We start from the raw sequence: 24,084 nt of genomic DNA, 5'->3' as shown, positions 1-24,084 counted from the left end.
GATTCGTCCAAACTCGCCACACGAGGTCGCCCTTGTCGCAGTAGCCATGGAAACCGGGAGGAGGGTGGGGCTTACGGGAGGCCATGTTGGAACGCTCGTTGCCCCCCGGGGCCGCGCGGCACCGTGGCCGTGGAAGCTCCGAGCGTTGACCGCGACGGTCTCTTCTCAAAGGACCCTCCAACAACCGGGCGCGGTTTCGCAATATCCGTGTGGGAGGAGGTTGCACGGATCTGTAACTATTGCCCATAATGTTGTACTCGGACGTTACAACGCGCTTGGACGCTGTACGCGTCCTTTACGTCCATAAAGGCTCCGAGACACGAGATCGGAGATTTGTGGTGTTTTTTTTTTACGTATTTTTAATATTTTGTTTTGAATAAATATTTTAATATGCGTCCTGCAAATAAATATGAATATGCATACATCTTTACAACAGTTTTAAACATTTTTTCCGTGGTGTTTTTTTATCATACACGAAACAAAGTACATGATAATGAACATATCTAATAATAATAATAGAATAAGTCATTAAATAATCATTTCAGAACGGCAATTCCCGTTGTTGCGTGCGTGCGTGCGTGCGTGCGTAAGCGCGTCGGGGGGTGTTTTAACCCCGGAAAGAGCGTATCGGGCACACGCGGCCTGTCGCGGCTGTCAGACCCACTCTTTACACAGGATCCTGCGTGTTATTCGGTGATTTTATTTATTTTTTATTTATTTTTTTGCAGTAAGATCTGAGCCCCGTCAGTCAACCCACCCGCCCCGCGTTCACCGCCTCTCCCCCTCCCTCCCCCTCCCTCCCTCACCGCCGAAGCCGTCGGAGCGTTGGGGAGAAGCGCCGCTGCGTGCGCATCGGTCTGCGCATCTCTCGATTCCACGGAACTACGCCGACACAGTGGGCGATCTCCCCGACACACTGAGAGACGCCTCCCCTGCGAGCCGAGGGATCCGCGCCGCCTATGACCTCAGCTCGGCGCCGCTGAACCGCTGGCCCCCGGACGTAGATCGCCCATCTTATTTCGGAGGAGGGAACGGAGGGGAGGAGGAGGAGGAGGGATATCTGCTTTTCTCCCAATTCGCATCCTCAGGTTCCACGGCGCGATGCGCGGATCCACAGCGTCTCTTCAGTGACTGTGGACAGTGAGCGACATCTTCCATCTTCCTCATCTTGTCCTGCAAAGACCCCCCTTCCCCTCCCCCCCAGGCCCCCCCCTCCCCACCCGGTCCTCCCTCTGCAGGGCCCCCCCCTCCCCGGTCCCCTCGTCCAGCCTGGAGGATGCATTCCTGTGCAGCGGTGCTGGCGGTGGTCCTTGTTGGAAACTTGATGCTGCTACCTCCCACCTTGGCGCAGAACGGTAAGAAACCCGACGTCGTGGAGGGGGGGTGGGGGGGGTAACGCCGTTTAAACGGGATGACGGTGACAGCACGGCCGGTCGGTGTGAGATGTGTTGGAAGGTTTTCTCTCCATGTATGTCCACGGGGAACCTGGAGCTAGAGTTACAACTTATTACGCCTCCATCAATCAGCTCGTCTGAGTATTACACGCCTGTGAACACATTTAATAGCCGCATGTCGTAAATATACCTGACATCTAGTTATACCCATTCGTGGCAACATCCACTGATTGATTTCTGCACGGATCCCCTAGGTCATTTCTGATGATGTGTGTTTTTGTCGGACCTTGTCAGCGCGCAATTAACGCCTTTCCTTTTGCAAGAATGTCTGTATTGTTTTGCACCGCTGCTGGGTTGGGTACCAGAGGGATCCTGCCAGACAAGACTAACCTGCTCTGGACTGTAAAGTGGTGCCAAGAACCGCAGAACAAACAGTGGCTAAAGCCTCGCCAGGAGTTTGTGTGAGAAGGGAAAGGAACAACATCATAAAAACCCGCTTTACACAAGAGCCCAAACCACACTGACAACTGGACGCCTCTGCTTGTGTTGACACAACACGTTTTAAACACATCAGATTGAAACGGGCTGGTTCTAATCACGAAGCAAGTATTTGACATGGGTGAAAAATATCCACGTACTGGATGTGTCCATTTTCTGAATATTAAATGAGAGATTACCGGTGAAGGTTTTGATGCATCATAATGGCCTAAGGATTAGGATGACATGCTTTCTACATAGATTTGAAGAGCTGTTAGTTCAAGGATTAACATTAACTGCTTGGAATTAATTCAGTATAATTTTATTTCCAGTATATTTCCCTGTGATTCCACAACCCAGTACAGGCTTTTCAGCATTTGGCCAGCACGCCTGCAATGTGTTATTCTTGTAATCTTCAACATCACAAGCACAAACATCAAATGCGTGGGATAGTTGTGATATACAGTCGATTAAAATTGAAATTCATCAAACCATTATAGGTTTGTTGAAGCAATTTATTCTAATGATTGCAATTGAATGTAATCCAACACATATGTTCACACTCTTATACAAGCATTATATTATATATATATATATATATATATATATATTATATATATATATATATATATATATATATATATATAAGCAATAGTTCAAGACTGGGTGGATGGGATTACTGACATAAAAATACAAGGTGCACTTTACAGGTTTGACATTGAAAGTAAGTGGTTCATGCCTTCACCACAGCCTCACTCCATCGGCAGATCTATTTTTGGAATTTACTATGTGCACTTCAAAACCTTTGACCTCAAACCTGATTTGAACACAAAATAATAATCTGAAATTTGGGTTAAAAAAAAACCAAACAAAAACAAAACCCTGTGATTTATACCTTTGCATTTAGAACAGTGAGCCCAGACTGATGAGTTGCTTAGAAACCGAAGTAATAAAGTTGACTTTGAGGCCGAGGCTTCCAGAGACTGTTCTTAGATCAATGTATGGCGTCTGTTTTTGAAACACGAAGAACAAATATGGGGGGGGGGGATCAGCTATCATTTATGTCAACATTTATTACCTGTGTGGCGTACTAGTATGACCTGGATGGCGCGTCAACGTTGAGAATACTTAGTTAGAAGCTGCTCCACCCAAACCGCTCTTCAGACACAACAATCTATGTTTCCCCTCAACTGGTTTACTACCCATGCATTTCCTGACCGCATTGGAGAAAAATTGCGGTTGGATACAAGACAAACAGGTTAAACAAGTTGTTTCAGATGCATGTTACGAATATTGTGTACAAACAGTAGTGTTCTGTGTATGTAGAGGAATGAGCGGCTATCGAGACCATCAGAGACGTGGGGGAAAAAAATTATGAATCAAAGTCTTAAGGCATGAACAGGAAATCCTGCAGCAGTTATGTAACAAAGTATGTTCCTTTACTCTGCTTCGTCGCGCTTTTTTCTTCTCAGACCAGAAGTGTGCATGAGGCACACGAGGCCGTGCTTTAATATTCCATTGCTTTCCACGCCATTTTCATCGCTCAGTTCCGGGTCAGCGGACGCTGCAGTCTATTGCAGTTTTGCAGGCAGGGACCCCGAGTGGTATGCCGCTCCGTGGCAGGGTCACAAGCGCTCACACACAATTCACACCTGCCGGGGAATTTAGCGTTTCCAATAAGCCGAATCCGGGTGTCTTTGGGGCGGGAGGAAATCAGAACCCCCCCCCCCCCCCACCCCCAGATAAAACCCACTATAACATCAGACAATGTGCAGATAGCTCTACCCACTGCCCGACTGCATACTTTAATATAAGCATCTGGAAAAATCAAATACAAAAATAGCCTTTCCATTGTTTGATCAAGCTCAAGCAAAGGAATTTCAAACTCTTGGTCAGGTCTTCTGCCCAGTGCTGGTGCCCACCCTCTTTGTCCTAATTCACACCACATAGATGTGAGCGCGCGCGCGCGCACACACACACACACACACACACACACAGACACACAGACAGACGCACGCACGCACGCACGCACGCATGCACGCACGCACACACAGCTCTTTTGAGACTCCCAGGGGCCAGGGGGGAGACAGACTGGTGCCATCCGGCCACAAAATGTTTCTTAGCATTTCCTGTTTCATAAAGGGAGCAAAAAAAATCCCCCAAATAGTGCACAAACTGAACATAGTTTGATGAGTAGTGTTTTTTGGTTATTGACAGGCTACTATTATGTTGATATCATGCATTATATTATGTTGAATGCCCATGAATGTCCAAGCCTTTCATATTGCCATTAGTTCAGATTAATGTTGATCAACGCCTGCCACGTTATGCAAAAATAGCTTTTCCTCTGTGATATTTCTGAGTCGAGGCAGCGATGTGGAGAGATTTGTAATTATAAGTGCATGAGATGTAATCACGGCACGTGCGAAGCGCAGGGAATTGGGAGTCATTACTTCCTTAGACTTGGGGAGAATAAGGATGGCCAGATTCTGTGACAGATATTTGGAGCACTGTAAATAACATCCATCCATTCTGCCATGATTCTATTTTTATCGCCAAGACACTGCACCGAGAACTGTGGCTTTAAGGTTCTTTTGTGAAAGTGAATCCATTAACTCTTAATGGATGGCCTCCACGCGCCCAGCTGCACAGCCCCTCTGAAGGCTGGATGAGCGACGGTGAACTGCGTAAACTCGAACCGGCCACGGTCTTTATGCATAAAAAATGACAAGGATGGGGATAGTTGGGGGGCTGATCTGAACGACTGATAAGGCGCCTGGAATTATGTTCCCCGATTAGATGGGAGGAAAGAGAGAACATTTCTTCGTGACCTGCCTTGATAAATACAACACATGAAACAATCTTTGTCGACTGTTTATACATTTTTTTGTGAAAATGAATAGATTTATTAGGTTTACAGGGATATATTTTGGTTCTTAGTACTTTGACTTGCAAGCTGATGGATGAAGGACTTAAAGAAATAGAGGCTATCGATCGAATCATATCGAACAATGACCCTTGTAAAAATTGTCATAGAAACATCTTGTCAAATATCCAATAATGTCATTTAGATTATAATTCTTTTCACCTGCAGCTTATCTACGGTTACAAAGTATTCAGTCAATAGTTAAACACGACGCAGTACTGTAGCCCATCGTCCATATCATATTAGTGTACGGGGTCTAGATAAAGGACGCATTCAGGCGACCGGAAAACATTCTGTAGGACTCAAGCCAGCTCCTACATGAGTCATGTTGCCTACTGTGAAACCCGATACGCTCGGCATTTATGGGAGATGCATCCCACTGCCTAAAAGACAGTGCAACAAATCTACGGAGGCACGACCTTAAGATGAATATTTTCTGACTGTAAATCATTGTGTTTTTGGACCAACTAAACACACCCTCTAACCTTCAGGATTTCACCAGCCCCTATGAGGCGTGCATGAGTCATTTTGGTCGATGAGAGCAACGAGGGGTCATATTTAGTCAACCTGGGGTAAATAATGTGTCGCTCTCACAGTAATTATTAGTAATAGAAGAGCTTCTCTGTTGATCACAATACCACCGCTTGTTTTTTTACGAGTCATTAGTTCTCGCATGTGTCTTCTTGACCTCCAGAGGGGGGGAAAAAAAAAAAAAAAAAAAAATTCAGTAAGTGTTGGGTGGCTCATAGGGTGGGCAAAGGATTATAGCATTTCAGACTCACGTTGAGTTATTGGAAATTTAATCTTATTAAATAGCTTTGCCTCCCTTCTGCGAGCGGTGTGACAGCCCCCTAAGTATTTACAGTGCGGTGGCGACGCGCATGCTCAAATACAGCACTTTATTTTGGAAGGATTCGGCTTTAATACCATCGGGGGCTATTTTTGCCATATTTTAGCTCAACGACAATATATCAAGTGTAACGTTTCGTGTGATAAAATCAAATGGGAATTTAACGAGTGGGTCAAATCCGTGAAAAGGTATACAAAGTATTTATCAGGAGGGTGGTTATGAAACTATCGTAGCTGTATTGCATCACACCGTATGAGGCGGATGGTCACAAATAATATTCCACGTATGCGGGGCCGACGGGCGTGCCGTCATACATGTTTCCTCCGCAGAAACACAGATTGGCCGGTATGTAAGCACTTCGGCAGCCTGGGGGTTTCTTCGGTAGAAGCTTTTTCTGTGTGTGCATTGGGATTGGGGACCAGAAGCAGCATTGTAGGCAGGCAGCTGACTCACTCTCAGGCTGCATGGTGGTAATGTGTGTTCTGCTGTTTGTTCTCTGGGGAACTCTGTCTTCCCCCACCTCTCCGAGAGGGGCATGTATAGAGACGTTTACCGCTACACAACCTGAGACAGATCTTTTTTTCTAACGGCGCTTGTAAAGGTCTCGTTGCAATTTAGCAAACTGATGCAACTATTGTGAGGATGCCAAGTGAAATGCCTGCTGTCAAAGCATTTTGTATTAAATTTTAAACTCTTGCCTTTTTTATTCGACTATAATTTACCATAGCTACTTACATGCCCCTACTTGCTTATTCTGCGTCCATTGAATTATGGGTAATGTCACCAACTTACATCTTGCCTTTAATATCCATTGAAAAGCTTTTCATACGCTAAGTGCTTCGGCTGTTTCCCATGTGTACTTATTGTGACACTCAATGTCGCCTGTATGTCCCTTATATGTCTCTCTAAAAGAGCGGTTTGAGATGTGGTGTAGATATCTGCAAGATGTAGGACACATCTGAAAGCAATGCTTTTATTTTGGCAAAGCATTGTCAGAGTTTGTTTTGAGGGTCAGTACACCCGTACGTACTGTACAGGGTATTTGTTGAAATGAGGTTGTGGAGGGAGGAGTGATTCATGTGACAAGCTGGAGGAATGGTATTCTAAACAGAAAAATAAAAATGCATTAATATATCCCATTGGAGCTTGCTCACGGTTATTCTTATACATATTTAGCAGGAAAAACAAATGTTTTAGAATATTAACATTATCAACCATATAATCTGGGAATCCAATGAAAACAAATGAGGGTTGCTAATGTTCCATATATTTATCTTGAAAATGTGTTAAATAACAGTTGGTGGAGTCCAGTGTGTATCATTTATCAGTAGGTTGGGACCATGTTGTGATTTATTATACACATTTTCTGCAGAGCTGATATCGTAAGCAGTACCGGACTATTAGATATCCCATAAGTATCTACAAATTCAAGCAAAATATTCCCACAAGTCTAGTTATTTTAACTGTACATCGTTGGTAATTAGACTATTTATTGTGTTTACCAATTATGGATTTAATATAATATTTGGACTAAAGGTTTGATAACCATGTAATATTGTCAGCTCTCTGCATATCCATACTTACAGCCCTCCACTATGTTTCTTGGGTAAATGTTCTATGAAAGTTAGATATTGCATGAACAGTGTAGGTGGCAAGGCTTGTATTTACCCTCTGGAATTATGGCCTGTGCTTGATGGGCCCAGATGTTTTGGGAGAAAAGACACAAACGTTAATTGCTCTGGATATCTCTGGGCTTAAGACACAGACCCACGCCTTGTGAGCAAATACGGTAATACCATCAGACCAGAATTCCTGGCAAAAGCACAGCGCAAGTTTTCTTTGGCTTAATTCTCTCTTCAATTTATCTTGCCTATAATCTCCAGTGTTTTCCAGTGGTTGTGAGTCACAGACTGGACTTGGCTCAGTGGACTTGCTGCCAAGGTGCACCACACCCATGCATTGTTCAGTATGTGAAATCTCTCTGGTAGACAACTGCACGCCCTGTTTGAGTCCACTGTCCCTATCAAAGGAATTTTAGATTTCAAAATAACTCAGGCAGGAAGTGAAAAGGCTGCATAGACACTTTTAGTTATTGTCTAAACGACAGTTGCAAATTGTACAAATGCAATAAACTTAGTTCTCACAGACTCTGAATTAGCACTGAATTAGTTCTATTTGCATATGCTTTAAATGCAATTATTAAATTGAGATTTGACAAGAATAATCGCAGAGGGGTTAGAGAATAGGCTGGATTGTCACTTGCGGTTATTTTTTCCTCTCGGCTACTCTGCTCATGGGTTTATGAGACATTGCTGCTAATCGTTCCAGACAGGTCTGGGAAGGCTCGTAAGCTTTTGTAGTTGGACACAACACACAGTCCACAGAACAATGGCTTATTTGGGTTTGAGTTTCTGCTCCTTCCTTTGCCTGCATGCAGGGGTTATTCAGTGTTTCTTTGGTTTGATTTATTTAAGGATGTGGTTAACAGCTGACAGGCTTCAGGGGCATTGGAGAACAAGGCCTGCGGTACAGGTGATTTGTCATTAGATGAGGTTCATTAAGGCTGGCAGTGTATTGTGGGGCCTACTGATGTGGAACAGAGGCATGAATCAGGCAATGAAACAGCGCACAACCCTCACAGAGGAGGCGGTAATGATTTTGATGTGTTCCATCTTAAAGAGAATAGGACTACCACTGGATTCCACCGTTCATTTGTTTCTCTACGACGCAACATATCCAGAAATTAGGGGGTCTGTCACACTTCCTAATCAGTGATGCCATGCTCGTGCACCACTCACATGAACTGACAACTCCAGTGAAAACAGATTTATTTTACCATTCAGTGTTAATGAGGCGGCTTCCTGCTAAAAATCGTGATGTTATGAATTTGTGTCTGGATTGAAGCTATGAGTGGGAGTCATTCTCCCTAATATTCGTGAAATGTCCTGGACCGCAGGAATGGCATATGTAAATTTGTGAAGTGGGAGGCATTGCCCATTAAGCCCGGCTTATCCTGAATGACAGAAAGGCTGGCCTAATTTCAAGGGTTAGAGGCTAGAGCTGATATGGATAAAATCTGTCTAGGTATGTGTGAGGAGCAGGCTTGCATGTGCATTGAAGCAAACAACATCTTCACCTTATATATTGTTCTAATATATATATATATATATATATATATATATATACACACACACACACACACACACACACACAGTATATACAGTATATGTATATATATATATATATTATGATTCTTATTTTTTTGAAAAAATATTTACCACAATTATGTCATTAAAAATCACATCACTGTAGAATCCAGAGATTCTTTCCTGTGCCTTTTCAAGCTGACTTTTGGTACAGGGACTTAATTAAGTTTTATATTGGAAATGCCCCATGACACTAACCTGCTATCAACAAAGTGGAACTTGAATGAAAGATAGCTACTTTAAAATATCCGAATGGTTGAGATCACTTATGTGACAGTAAGATGTTACCACAAGTAGAGCCATTCAGCATACGACTGGCTTCAGTCCTCACAATAGCAATGTATTACACTGGCAGCGACTATTTTAATTTTTTTATAGGTCAGTATAGTAAAGATGGTGTGGGACTCTTGGTTATCAACAGGCGATGCATGCACTGAGAAAAAAAAATGGGTTCAATTAAATGTATTGTTTATTGTAATACCTTTGCTCATTTCTAAATGACTTGTGAAAATAAAGGCAGCTGCATTGCTCACACTTTCTAAGTGGCCTGTAGAAAATTCTGATATCAGTATTATACAAGGAATGCAATATTGTAACATTCAAATTACTTAGCAAGAGATTCAAATGTGATGATCGGGCTCACTTATAAAAATACATGTTACTGTAGATTGAATTGACTTAATTTCAGCAGAGATAATATATTCAAAATGTCCTTGATGAGTGATGGAGTGTCATTTCGACATGATAAGCTCAAGGGAATATTTCCAAGCCACTGATTTTTCACATGACTTTCCATTGGATCAAGCAATGTTCTTATCCAGCAATGACATCATACACAGCACATGTTTGGCACCCAAATGTCTATTTAGGCAAACTGAGTAGTTCAAGGTGGTTTTGACAGTCACACGATCTTTACAATGAACAGGAACACAGTTACTCCTGTTAGTGATGGACAAATCTCCAGGCGCTTAGTTAAAATTAAACACATTTTGAGTTTGCTTGACATGTAGCCTACTTTAGAATGCAGCAATGGTACAAATCTCCAATGTGATGGTTTACTTGTTTGACAAAATGAAAGTAAATGGTTGAAACTCCTTGGCATGGGCTTCCATTACAGTTTGCATTAACATGAGACTCATATCTATTTTTTTTATCATTTTTTAAATCAATTCTTTTTACAATTTACGTCTTGGGTTGTGTAAAGGAAGCATGCGTGATGTTGACATCTGTATATTAATTTATTAACAATTGCAAACATTTTCATTTTAAATGTATTCATTGTGTTCAGTTCAATGGAACTAATGATGTGATATCCAGAATATCGATTCAAATCAAATGAATTCAGAGAATATTCTAAACCTTCTTTAAAGACAGTGATCACTCGATATCCACCCTACAGGATGACGTGAACTAAGATAGAGAAACTAAAAACTGTGTATTAACATTATGTGCCTTTCGTTGGCTCTGGGTTTAGAGACATTTCTTTTTTTCCCACCTATCGATGCTTTGTGGTTTGCTTTTTCTTGGGTTGCCTTTAATCATCCTCTCTTTTTTTTCCCAATGTTCCTATTTGCTTTCCTTCTCCATCTCCCTGGCCTTATGACACCCACCCCCTTTTTCCTTCCCCTCCGTCACCCTGATACACCTTTCCTCTCCAGCCGGGTTTGTGAAGTCGCCAATGTCTGAGATTAAGCTCACGGGGGACACCTTTGAGCTGTACTGCGATGTGGTCGGTAACCCCACCCCCGAGATCCAGTGGTGGTACGCTGAGATCAACCGAGCTGACTCCTTTAAGCAGCTGTGGGATGGAGCCCGCAAGCGGCGGGTCTCCATTAACACGGCCTACGGAGCAAACGGGGTCAGCGTGCTTGGCATCACGCGCCTCACGCTGGAGGACTCGGGGACCTATGAATGCCGGGCGAGCAACGACCCCAGGCGCAATGACCTCCGGCAAAACCCCGCCCTGAGCTGGATCCGCGCCCAGGCGACCATTACGGTGCTACAGAGTGAGTGGTCTATGTTCTGTAGTGCCCCCCACCTCCCCAGTCCCAGCCACGCCACACCGTAGACACCCTCAAGACCTTCACCACAGTGGACTGGATAAACAGAAAAAAAAAAAAAAAAAAAAAAAAAATCCTGATTTTCAGATAATGTCTCTTCTTTCATAGACTTTCATAGAAAACTATACAAGTATAGCAGTTAACCTTCCTTTCCGTTTGCACCATGCAAGCGTTATTATTTTTTCCTGTTTTAAGATTCATTTTTTATTTGTTTGTTGTGGATAACCCATACATCCACCTACACCCCCCCGTCCTTTACAACCTTTGTCACATTGCATGTTGTTCACACAAGCTTTTCTGAATTGATCGTGTCTCAGGATTTCCAATGCAATTGTCTTTTTCTTTGTCTGCACTCTTGATCCAACCCACTAATTTATATTTTTCATTTCTGAACACACTCCTGTTCTCACTATGTCTTCACTTCTGTTTTGTACGCTGGTGGTTTCCTTTACTTCAAAGCCCTGCTTGCAACATGTGGAGATCTGCCGTAGTGGCGTTTTGAAGTAGTGTCGCTTCTGAATGGCTTTCATTCTGAGCGAGTTGTAGATAGGACTGGGGGAAGACACAAGGCGGCAATTGTTCAGGTAGAAAGAGCGACCCTCGCTGTCTACTCTTTCCTGATGAAGAAAACATTTTGTGCTATTATGAAGGTGTCTGTAGGTCCTTAAAAAAATCTTAAATTCAGTTTTAGACATTTCGGCCTTAAAAGTCACTTAATACTCTTACATTTGAATGCATGAGTTATTAATTTCAATATACACATTTTAACATACTTCATTTATCCAATTCTGTTCAATTCTGTTTCAGTTTAAATTCTAATTCAATTCTGGTTGTCCTAAAAATCTGCAGACACACTATTATATTCAGTGTATTCTTTGGGTAATCAGTTTAAGGTCAAGACCACATGATGGTCCCCAAGCGCTCTCTCTCCGTCCTCCTCCAGGAGAGCAGTATTACTCCGGACATGCCTGAACGATTTATAACCTTGTGCCTTCTTAGCCATTAACTGTGTGGTTGTGGATCAGTAATGACATTATAGCATTTTCCACTCTGCTGTGTGCAACACAAACATTTAAATACACAGAGCGTCGACTGGGATCTTTTTAATCTGCACTTGATTAAGTGCCCCGTCCATTGGCGCAAAAAGAGGATATATGTTCTTAATCACATGGTCTTAGTCACAGCGGACTCTCCGAGAAGCTAAGAAGGGTCTGTCTGCTGCTCGCCGACTCATGTGAGCCTCAGCTACTGATCAGATTCACAAATTCTGTCCACTGCACTGTGAGCACTAGTCACATGGGTGCATAACACTTAATAACCGCTTAAAAAGAAGTACACTGGAAACCGCTCACTTCTCTCACACATCTTCTACCGAAAAACAATTTAGCCAAAATTACATGGGAAAAATTGTTGTTTAGCACATTTTTGTATTACAGATATTGTCATTACTGAAAGCTGACGTTCTTCTTATATACATGTATATGTTCACACTATTACATGTATATTAGGCTATACATCATAGCCCGTTGATGTGAATGTATTGTTTGAGGCTGAGGTTGGTTGCTTTATTTTAGTTTGATAGTGTATAGTTGCAATGTTCAATATAATAACATGTATTCCCCTTACAAAGGAAGCTTGACTGCCCTTTTTGGTTATGCTATTTCTTAAACCGGATTCAATTCCAATTTCTTTTTTTTTTTTTTTTAAGATTTGATATGGAACTTATCCCTCACACATTTGTCTTTGTTATTAGATAGATGACAGTTACATATCAACATAAGAAAGCCTCTTTCAACATTTAGCTCTTATTTTTTTCAACACAATGTATGTTGGCCATAACATGGTAATATGTGATTATCATGTTTATCCTGAAAGGTAATAGTAAAACTATTATTATAATTATAATTATAATAATAACAATTATTATTATTGTTATTATTATTATTATTATTATTATATGGCATTTAAAAAAACAAACAAAGACAGTCACATTCTTTGAAAATGTGAAAACTTTTGTTAAGAGTCTAATAAGTGGAAAACCAGCTCGCTCAACATCGAGTTGAACGTCCTGCGTCAGCTATAACCTCTACTGGGACTCCCGCTGCAGGTACAGTAATTTACTACAGTGTAAAGTTAAAATGCATGTAGTGTCACATACAATGGAATAGTATTCCACACACACAGGGATAGCCAATCCACTCACTGCTCACTGTGTATATACTATTTCATCTCATTGATTTTTTTCTTCCTTTGAGCAGGTGTCCTACAAACAACCTTTAGTGAAAATTGCCTGTGGACCGCTGTGCCTTCTTTGTCAAATGCTAATTTATGTACCTAATGTATTGCATGTAGGTCTACCTACGTTGCTGAGTTACTATTTTTAGACCATGTGCTTTTTTAGCATGGGAATGGAGACAGAGAGAGAGAGAGAGAGAGAGAGAGAGAGAGAGAGAGAGAGAGAGAGAGAGAGAGAGAGAGAGCGAGAGCGAGAGCGAGAGCGAGAGTGAGAGCGAGAGCGAGAGAGAAATCCCATCGGCTATTGCTGGATATACAGAACTGCATGAAGAGGGTGCCATGAATGCTAATAGTAGTCACTCAGTCATCGGCCCCTGTAGCACCTCCCCATCCCCAGCTCTACAAGCAGGCTTGCAGTAGCAGCCAATAGTGAGATTACGATGCTCCTCCTCTCTGGGAGTTGCATGGTTGCCATGGTTGGCCCGCCCTGGAGGAGGAGGAGGAGGAGGAGCAAAGGCGGGGGAAGCTTTCCCTCCGACGCTCAGAGGCAGAGGGGAGGGCGCTTCGCTCTGTGATGACACTTCCGTCTCCAACAGTGTCCTTGAGAAATGGACCCTGACAATGTTAAGTTAACCAGCACATTCAGAGACGTGGAGGTCGAGGTGCATAAGGGGGTTGTGCTGCAGAAATGCATGTACATGCACTATGAGCTATAAAAGGTCTATTCAGTGTTTTTTTTTTTTATTTTAGGATTAGACCAGATCAGAAAGTGATATTGTTCACAATTCATCCTGCTCAGCGCAGATCTATTAATAAAGCATATAATCTCAGTGTCACTTGACCATTTATATTGAGTGTCACGAGACATTTGTGTTCGAATAAGATTCATTGCATCCTAAAGATACTAGATATCAATGTGCATAACCGTTGGAACAAGGAAGTAAAATTAGACGTTTGTACCGAGACTCAGATGGGTCGTTCTCGTTTTCCTCTTTAAACTACAAATTATCTGATAATTTTTTAAGCTGCTGTGCAGTTGATTTAGTTTTAAGAATACATGCTGAGATCATTTAACAGCGAATTTAAGAATAGACAGACTATTGCAGTGAAGGGTAGATTTAATTGCTCGGCATACAACATTTGTAGTAAATTCAATTTGACTGTAAACATGCTAGCGAAAGATTTCTCTATAAGCTACTGCAAGCTTGTGCTGGTATAATTATAGAGCTGCTCTTAAAATGAAATTAATCATTTCAAAATTAAGAATTTCGAGAGTGAACATGGGAGTTGGTATTCCCTTTCTATTTGTAGTTATTATTTACATGTTTATTTATTTGCAAGTGAATGAGTTCCCCTATACCTCCCTACCAATACCTATTTATCTATAAATTGGTCAATGTAGGTCATGCTTAGCATTAAACTGCTGAGCAAATACAGAATAGACAATACTACAATGGTCCAGTAACAATTAAGAGTAAAAATGTTACCGATGGTCTCAGTAAAGCTTCCTTAGAGATAAATAACATGTATATGGAATTATGCAAAGGATTAGAGTTTGCTTTGTTGTGCTTATGTATCTGTTCGTGCCTTGCATGAAAATGTCTCTTCAGTTCACGACCAGCCGCCTACACAGAGCTTGGAAACACAGCCCACAACTTTTGTTTGGTGAGAAAGTATCACTTGTGTTAGATCCCAAGCTATTTGATAAATCTTGATCATCTCTGTGTTCCAGAGCCAAAGATCAATGCCTCTGATCAGATCATCCTGCCGGCGGACACATCCGGGCCGCCGATCACCTTGCAGTGCAACCTGACCAACGCCCATAACGCCCACCGTGAAAGTCTCTGGATAAAGAATGGGCAAGAGATCTCTGATACACGGACAAAGGATAACAACACACAGTACAGGTGAAAAACAGCCTGCAGTGAAATGTATTGATTATTATTTTTTTTTTCTTCTCAAGCGACGGAAAGCAGCATAATAAAAGAAAACACGACTGTATTCAAAGATCAGTTAAGACTGTTAGCACGATAAAAGTTCAATGTATGCAGCAATCACAAAGGAACTTTTCTGACTAAATTGCCAAAGAATCCTGCTCATCCTGGCTGCCTTAAGACAATATCAAACTGAGATGCGTATACTGACAAACCAAAAAACACGATCCCACCCTGAGGTAGTAGCTAGTTGTTAGTTCCTGCTGTCACATACTATAGGACACAATACTGTCACCCCGTTGAAGTAAAACTGGCTTTCTTGCCACAAGATGAAACCAATTGGCTGCTGACTTGTCACATCACATCAGGAATAAACAGGGGAATCTGGTTAAAGATTGGATACTTGCGTAATCTACAAAAATACCTTTTTGGAATGATATAGAAAAATGTAATAGATGTACCACTGTTAAATGCTTGAACTAGATAAAAGTAAAAACAATCCAGAAAATAAGTGTATGTGCGTGTGTCTGTGTTTTGTTGCAGAATCAATAAACCGAGGGCAGATGATGCTGGGGAATACATGTGTGTTTTCACATTTGACAAGGCGCCAAATGCAAATGCTACTATTGAAGTTAAAGGTAAGACAAACCTATATTTCAATAACTGAAACATTAAAATCCTGTGGACTATTTTTATAGCCTTTGCCCAGGGCCCTCCCTCAGCGAAGGCCATAAAGGCGCCCGCCTAGGGCGCCAATCATCCATGGGGGTGCCAAGCGAAGACAAGGAAATAAAAATGAAAGAAAATACAATTACGGAAGAAAACGTTGGGCACCCCCAGATTTTATTTGTGTTTTAAGAAGAGATGTTCGAAGAAAAAAAGTTTTTGGCCACCCCAACCCCCCCGATGAGTTTCTGGTTTTGCCCAGTAGTCGCGTGCCCGGCGGCTGGCAGCCGCTCAGCTCTGATCTCAACCATGGGGGTGGACAGTATCGCCAGTAACAGACGTTTTCCCAGAGTGCTGCTTGACAATGGGGCTGAGACAATGCAAAATATTGTGGCGTTTGGCGATGTTTACTAGACAGGACTCAGTGAAGGACACGCAGACGATAGTGTCGTTGGTAGCCGAAGCCCGGTTCTATTCACAACCAACCCGGGGGTGGAGGTGTCCAGATGGAAACAACAACCAGGGGATGGCTGTGACCCTTTTATAGAACTTTTCTCTTTATCTTGCCGTTTCGTCACATTACGACCAGCGACAAGTGAACATCGCCGCATCCCTCTCCCTCACTCTTCTCCGTCAGCATCCTCTCTGCACAGAACAATCCAGAACCCGCCCTGTCGTCACCATGGCCATTTACCCTCTTTTCTGGACACCTCGCACCAATAAAATGAACTGACACACACACACACACACACACACACACACACACACACACACACACACACACACACACACACACACACACACACACACACACACACACACACACACACACACACACACACACACACACACACACACAATTTTTTGGCATGTGCACGCTGCGGGGCCTAAGGGGGGGCACCTTCTACAGATCTTGCCTAGGGCTCCAAAAAGGCTAGGGCCGACCCTGCCTATGCCATCACCGAAGCCTCAATTTGAGTTAATTTAATTTCATCCGAATGTGGCATTTCAGAAAACGAGCGAGGAGAGTGCGAGGCAGAGAGAGAGAGCCAAAGGTGGCCTACGAAAGTTAACAATACCCCAGAGCTATGTGTGGGAAGTCCTCGCTGACAAAGATGTTTGGGTTCATCTAGTGCACGGGTGATGACAGGGAGCGCTCCCGAGGCTGTTGTCACTCTGGGCTTTCACTAAGAAAACAGCGTAGCGAAAGGGACAGACAGTGCAGGCACTTACCAAACACGCAATCACAAAGCCGGGCCCTAGCTATGATTGAGCAATGAGTTATGCACTTTGACCGATAATACTGGAATATATGGATATAAAAAAAACAACATATTTCTCAATAATTGTAGGTGAAATAAAAACTGACAAGATGTGTACAACAATTGGTTTAACAACAAGAAAGGCAAAAAAAAAAAAAAAGATCTGTCTGTTACAATCAACTGAAATAAGGCCGTTTTCTCTAAGCGAGAAAAGGGCAAGTGAAACTGTTCGCAGAAGCTTGTGCGTGTGTTCGTGTGCGTGTGGTGCTTAAGCCAATTTGCCGTGGCATTCCCATGCTGTAGACTGAGCCGTGCGCCCTGCTTCTTATTCCATGGCTGTCTTAGAGAACGGGCTGATTGCGTAACGGGTGATGACCGCGTGTGTTCTGCTTTCATTGGCTTGTAAGATGACAGAACTCATCAGCATTAAAACTGCACTGCACTGTGCCCTAGCCACTGGCAGGCAGCCCATGGCTCTGCAGGCTTGCTGTCTGGGTACCTGTACTGTATTTATGATAATTTGTTGATTTTTAACAAAATACATGCTTCTGTTATTGTTCTAATGTGTGGCAAAAAAACCCCACAGAGAATTGCAAAAAAGGAGCTTGATATTTAGAGAGGGTACTCTTTCAAGGTCTTAGCTCTCGCCATTTGCCGCAGGTGCTTGAAATTTTTCGGTGGCCAGAATATTTGGTTCGAGTGTTGTGCGGGAGATCTTTGCTCTGTGCTCCTGGCAGCAGTTCACTGAGCTCCCTCGCCTACAGTGTCCTTGGCACTCCCATCCTTACAGGACTCGGCTCAGAGGCAACAGATGGAGTGTTGTGTGATGTTGTGGGATTAAGGCTCTGAATCCAGTCCCAGCAATCTCGATGGCAGAAGTGGAGTTTATTGTCCATTATACCAAGATTGCCAGAGATGCATGTTTTATACCTCATAATTCTCTAAATTAAGTGCAGATTTTCAGAAATATATTGTTTACGGTTAAACTTTGCGAAAATATATCAGAATCGGAATCTGTTCATTAATATTCTGAGTATATTTATATACGAGGAATAGTTTTTCTAGGATATACAAAATGTGCTCTATGCACCAGATAAAGATAAATATAGACTATAAGTGGCAGTAAGGGTGCAAGTATTGACAGGGTATAAATATAGTAGATATTCTACTGCACTGAATGTCATGAAATTTCATATTACAAGGAAACAGTTCTTAAACTCTCATGGTGGGGAAGAGCACATAATGAAACAACGATCTAACAATCCTGTGTCCCCTTAATCTCGTTTATTCTAGCCTTAATACACAGCAGCTATAACAGCCCTGACCTGGTTTATCTCCACATTGAACCCATATTCGTACAGCGGCACACTACCTCAGTCTGGCAAGCAGGGATTACTGATCACAGGCTGTCAGGAGTGTGAAATGGAAGCTTCTCCAGGTTTTTGGCACCGCTCTGTGGGTTGTCTCAGTGCTGTCAGTCATCAGAATAATTCAATAAGCATCAGCCCCCACACGCCGCCCCCCACCCGAGTAGCACATGTGCACCATATTTAGTTGTATGACGTCACCTCCTGCTCCACCGCTCACGTGCACTGTCCAACCCCCACCCTCAAAAAACAAAAACTTTCCCTCATCCAGCTTAATTGCATGGAAAAAATTACCATAATTTCAAGGATTATGTAGGGACTGAAGCGTTAATCATTCTGATGTTATTCAGAGTTAAATAAAGGATTCTTCGTCTGACAAAGAGTAAAAAAAAAAAAGATGCCTTTTCAGAATGTGCTCGTCTTTGTTATCAATAGATTCCACAGCGTGCATGTCATATTTATATGTTTATTTATAGTCACCCAAATTAATAATTTGTTCAGAGACACTTTGTTCCCCAATTTTATGTTGACGTCAGCACGTGGAACAGTTAATTCATTACGATTGTTTAATGTCAGTTTTCAGGGGAAATTAGGGTTACATTAAAATTGCCAAATTCAAAACCCTCCTCACACACCTCAACTTGAACACTTTTCATTATTAAAAATGATGATACCCAGCATTAAAATTCAGAACTTAATGCTTTAATGCTTTGCTTTGAGATAAAAGTTTCCCTCAATTTGTATCTCACAATTCTCGTTCCAGTTTTACCTGACATCACCAGTCACAAACGAAGTGAAAATAAAAAGGAGGGGGAAAACGCCACGATGTACTGCAAGTCTGTCGGTTACCCACACCCCATCTGGATATGGCGGAAACAAGACGGAACATCTTACACGGTATAATTATTTCTTTTTGTAATGATGTTTCATTTGATTTGCAAAATTAATCCTGATAAGCAAGCATTCCAAAAATCACTTAATTAAGCTATTAATCCTCATTCCAGGACATTGACAACTCCACCGGACGCTTCTTCATCACCAACAGAGACAACTACACAGAACTGAATATCCTGAACGTGAACATAAGCACAGATCCTGGTGACTACCAGTGCAACGCCACAAACATGATCGGAACCACCGCCAAAACCACCATACTGCGCGTGCGCAGCCACCTGGCTCCGCTGTGGCCCTTCCTGGGCGTCCTCGCAGAAGTCATCATCCTCGTCGTTATCATCGTTGTGTACGAAAAACGCAAGAGTCCAGACGAGATCATGGATGGTAAGAAGAATATTTTCAAATCTCTCTCTCTCTCAATAAAAACAATGTTTTTCAATAGATTACACTGCATATTATGACTATGTATATGTATGTGACAAATAACCTCTAATAAATACATGAATTATCGATCTCTACACCGAATGAGATTTGTGGAATAAATCAGTGAAATAAATTGAGATAAGTGCATAGTATATAAAGACAAATCTGCTAAAATAAAGATATTTACACAATTAGATGAAATATGACGACACATGCATCATCGAATCCCAAAATTAAAAAAAACACTCAATCTAATATACTGATTTAGATTAATATCTATAGTATTAGCATTAAGGTGAGAACATAATAAAGTAATAGGCACTAAAAACAAGAAATTATAATTGCAGATACACAAAAAACACATACAAGTAAAACTGCCAGTGAGTTTACAGTGAGACTATTTTCCATATTTTCCAAATTTGTATTTTAATTTTGTTACGTCTGATCCTTGTCAATGATTACATTAGTATTAAACCTGTCTGTAGAGCTTTGATACAGATACATATATTTTCAACATACTATCAATCCCCAGTTCAATGCTCCAATCATCAACAAAGCTTCTTGGAAAAAAGTCAGTAGCTATTAAAGAGTGAAGCTCGTCAATTCTGAAAAGATGCCATTTCTATGGCTGCAAGCGAACTGGTGAATATTCACCAGTATTCAATGTTTACAGTGCAGGGTGTTTACAGTGCAGGGTGTGCAGGGTGTTTACAGTGCGGGGTGTTTACAGTGCAGGGTGTGCAGGGTGTTTACAGTGCAGGGTGTGCAGGCTGTTTACAGTGCAGGGTGTGCAGGCTGTTTACAGTGCAGGGTGTTTACAGTGCAGGGTGTTTACAGTGCAGGGTGTGCAGGGTGTTTACAGTGCAGGGTGTTTACAGTGCAGGGTGTTTACAGTGCAGGGTGTGCAGGGTGTTTACAGTGCAGGGTGTTTACAGTGCAGGGGAATAAAGTGTAGATCTACATTAAACAATCATCTTTCAAGGGACTGACTTCCTTGAAACGCAACACTGTCACACATAAGCCACACATTAGACGCATATGCTAGTTTGACCTTTACAGTGTCACATTAGGTAAACACCAGGGGACCTGCTGCTAACCTTTACAAGAGTTTGCTGTTTTGGTGATGTGCTAACGGCAATAATATTAGCTCATTTTATCAACCATATTCATAACAACTACTGTTCCTGCTGAGCGGTAATCAGCATATGGGTAATTTCAGACGTAATATATGATTTAATTGGTAACTATCTCCTCCCCCCTTTTCCAAATGGCATCAAATTCTAAATGGGTGGTAAGTGAGAGCTCCTGCATGTTTCCAGAGATTGATTGTTTTTTACGTGTCAGTTTGTATGTTTATACTAGCCTTCATCCAAGACCATTGAGACCGTTGCTTGAGTTAAATTAAAAACGGTTATCTTTAAGCATGGTATTTCTCCATCCAATTCTATACATTTGTATTAGGAAAACCATGTTTTCACAGGGTGTTGGCAGATGGTGCTATGACTCCTGGCCTTGGTTAAAAAATATCCTATACCTGAATAAAAGAATAAAACTCACATTTTCGGTAATTAAGTGAAATATTCATAGTGAATAAAAAAAAAAAAACATGATCATGGAGTATGCGTTTGCCCCAACAACATTATACACGGTTACATTAACGTTTACTATCAAACAGAGTCCATAGAGAGATAAAAATGTGTGTGCAGCATTCTCTGCATTGTGTACTTATGCACAGCTGCCTAGGTAAGCGCCAAACATGCCCGCGAGTTTGGTTTGATCCACTGGAAAGATGAGCAGATTAAAATGGATTATATTTGCCATGTTTACGCCATTGAAATTTGAAATGAGGACTCCCCACTCACGCACTCGGCGCTGTCTCTCTCTAAATATCCCTTTTAGCGTCCTGTATTCCAAGGGGCTTTTCCCCGTTGTCTGCGCCGCACACAATATGAATTTTGTCCTCACGACGGTGAAGAAATGTTTGAAGCCTTTTAGTCTAAACCTACTGGGCTCTGAGGCAAAGGATGAAATCTCTATTTTCTACCCACGAGCCTCCTGATTAAATTCCATTGTTTGCTTTCAATTGGAAAAATGCGATTTTTGAAATAAAACTGTCTTGTCTTAACATACCAAACTCATGCAGTGCCGATCGTTATTTATGTTTGTAAAATCATTACTTTCAGCGTATCATTTGCTTAAAAGGGATGCCGATGGTAGGGTGTGCTGACCAACAATTCTACCCCACACACTCAACACTCATGTTGTGCCATCTAACATTATAACTGTCATAACAACGCTGTGGAATGATGCTCTGAGATGTGTGGCTGCATGTCATTCAAACAGTTTCACCGTTAACGCTTTACTGACCTGTGGACACATCCTCATCCCTACGATAAACACCAGACGAGGCCCTCCAAACTAATTCATTACTCACTGCAATGACCTCAACTCCTCCTTTACATTGAACACTTCCACTGATCTGTACGTTCACTTTTTTTTTCCCCCAGCAGGGTTATTATACATCAGGGGTTTGTGTATATTTTACTGTAGTCTTTGAACTTATTTTGGGAACGTGACCGTTTCATTAGCCTCTGGGGAAATTAGTTAAATCTTTCAAAAACTATGACAAGGTTGTTTTTTTTTGTCTATCCCAAAGAACGTAGTGCATTGTGTTTGAATTCTGACCTAAATAAAAAGTTAATCGTAGTATTACACATGCAAGAACCGAGTGTGTGGCTGGCCAAAATCCTTCAGCTGTTACGGATCATTATTTAATGAATGATTTTAAAGAAATGTAAACGGGTGGATTCACTGAGTTACCGTCTGATCAGCTCATTTCAAACCAAAGGCGATCTGGGTAGTTCACAAAATTTATAAAAAATTATGTTTATCCGGCAATAAGACCAGAATTGTTTAACATTGATCTAATATTTTATTTCTCTTTTTTTCTCTATAATTTTAAAGATGACGAACCAGGTGGACCAATGTGAGTACATTTTAATTTTTTCTCGATAAATCAATTATACATAAGATACCGAGCGCTTGCATATGTTACTACAAATACCCTCCATCTTTCACTGTGTAATTGATAATTACTTGTTTTTTAGGAAAACAAATTCAACAAACAACCACAAAGACAAAAATATTCGTCAGAGGAACACAAAATAAGGTATTTACTCACTCAGTTTAGTATGTTGCCAAAAGCGAACTCTATATATTGGGATAATTCTGTATAATCAAACTCTCTTTGGATTTCCTTTCATAGATGAGGTGGCTAAACTGCATATTTTGACCACATGAAGGTATTGGAAGGTGGAGGCAGCTCCAAGTAGATTTTAATAAAGCATATCTTGTCACTTTTGATGAGAAACAATATCAGAGTACCACTGTCGACAAAATGAACATAATGGCTGTCTTAAGCATGCCTTATCCAGTCTTAAAAGAGGATTTCAGGCTGACAATGAAGATGAGTAACCACCCGAGGTGTACACATTTTTAATGTGCTATTGATGTCTCCTTTTTTAATTTATCATGTCCTCCAATGAGGCAATCCTTTTTGTATTACATATCATGTAAAATGCATGCAATATAATTACGCAATAGGATACTCAGAGTAGACATTTTCTGTTGTTATCCCTCATGTATGTACATGTGGCTTTTTGCATCCAAAAAGAACTGTTTATTTGATTTGTTGGGGTTAATTTTGTTTTTTACTTTTTTTTAAAGGAACCATCTGAAATTATATGAAAACAAGCGTTGTTTTATCCTTGAAAAAAAATGTACAGCATATCATGGTCATTACTATATTTTAGTTTGTGATTAGAATCCACTTTTAAAATACATTTTATTGTGAAGCAAGGGCTTCACAACTGGCAGTATTTCATTGAGAGTGATTACAGAAGATGAATATTGTGTGTAAAAACTAGTAAATGAAAATTACAAATAAGTGTATTATTTTTGTTTATTTTTTCCAGATTAAATTAGGTGTCTTGTGTACTGTATGTTGCGGTATGAGTGTTCAAATGATAGCAAATCTGTAAAAAATAATAATTTTTATATTTCCTAATTTAATGGATTCATTTTTATCTTTATTTTTCTCTTTTCAATTGTACAGCATGGCTATAATCCTATGCAATATGTATTCATGAATAGATATATGGAGGGCAGTTTGTTATACTCAGTGAAGCTTTAATATTGTGGGGAAACCTTGGGAGCTGGCTAGCGAAATACACTGCTGTAGCTGCATGACTCTTCTATCAAAACAGTGTATCTATGTGTGTTGAGGTGCAAATGGACCTGTTGGTTGGAATGAGGGACCAGAGTTTAGAGCCACGTTAAAATAAAGAGACCAATAATTTCCTTTTCTAAATAAAAAAACTCCATAACAAAT

General features: G+C 41.3%; 1 protein-coding gene across 1 annotated transcript; it reads left to right on the top strand.

The window, feature by feature from the left end:
- Positions 1 to 635: 635 nt before the first annotated feature.
- nptnb (neuroplastin b) lies at positions 636 to 24,075 on the top strand. Its single transcript, XM_079997560.1, has 9 exons — positions 636 to 1,355; positions 10,512 to 10,859; positions 14,881 to 15,055; positions 15,626 to 15,720; positions 19,141 to 19,274; positions 19,382 to 19,655; positions 22,659 to 22,680; positions 22,802 to 22,863; positions 22,960 to 24,075. Exons 1-8 carry the CDS (start codon positions 1,277 to 1,279, stop codon positions 22,860 to 22,862), a joined length of 1,188 nt encoding a protein of 395 aa, XP_079853686.1. The 5' UTR covers positions 636 to 1,276; the 3' UTR covers position 22,863; positions 22,960 to 24,075.
- The last annotated feature ends 9 nt before the right edge of the window (positions 24,076 to 24,084 follow it).

The sequence above is a fragment of the Zeus faber genome (genome assembly GCF_960531495.2).
Source record: "Zeus faber genome assembly, chromosome: 3".
Classification (NCBI taxonomy): Eukaryota; Metazoa; Chordata; class Actinopteri; order Zeiformes; family Zeidae; genus Zeus; species Zeus faber.
This window is presented reverse-complemented; position numbering and strand designations above follow the sequence as displayed.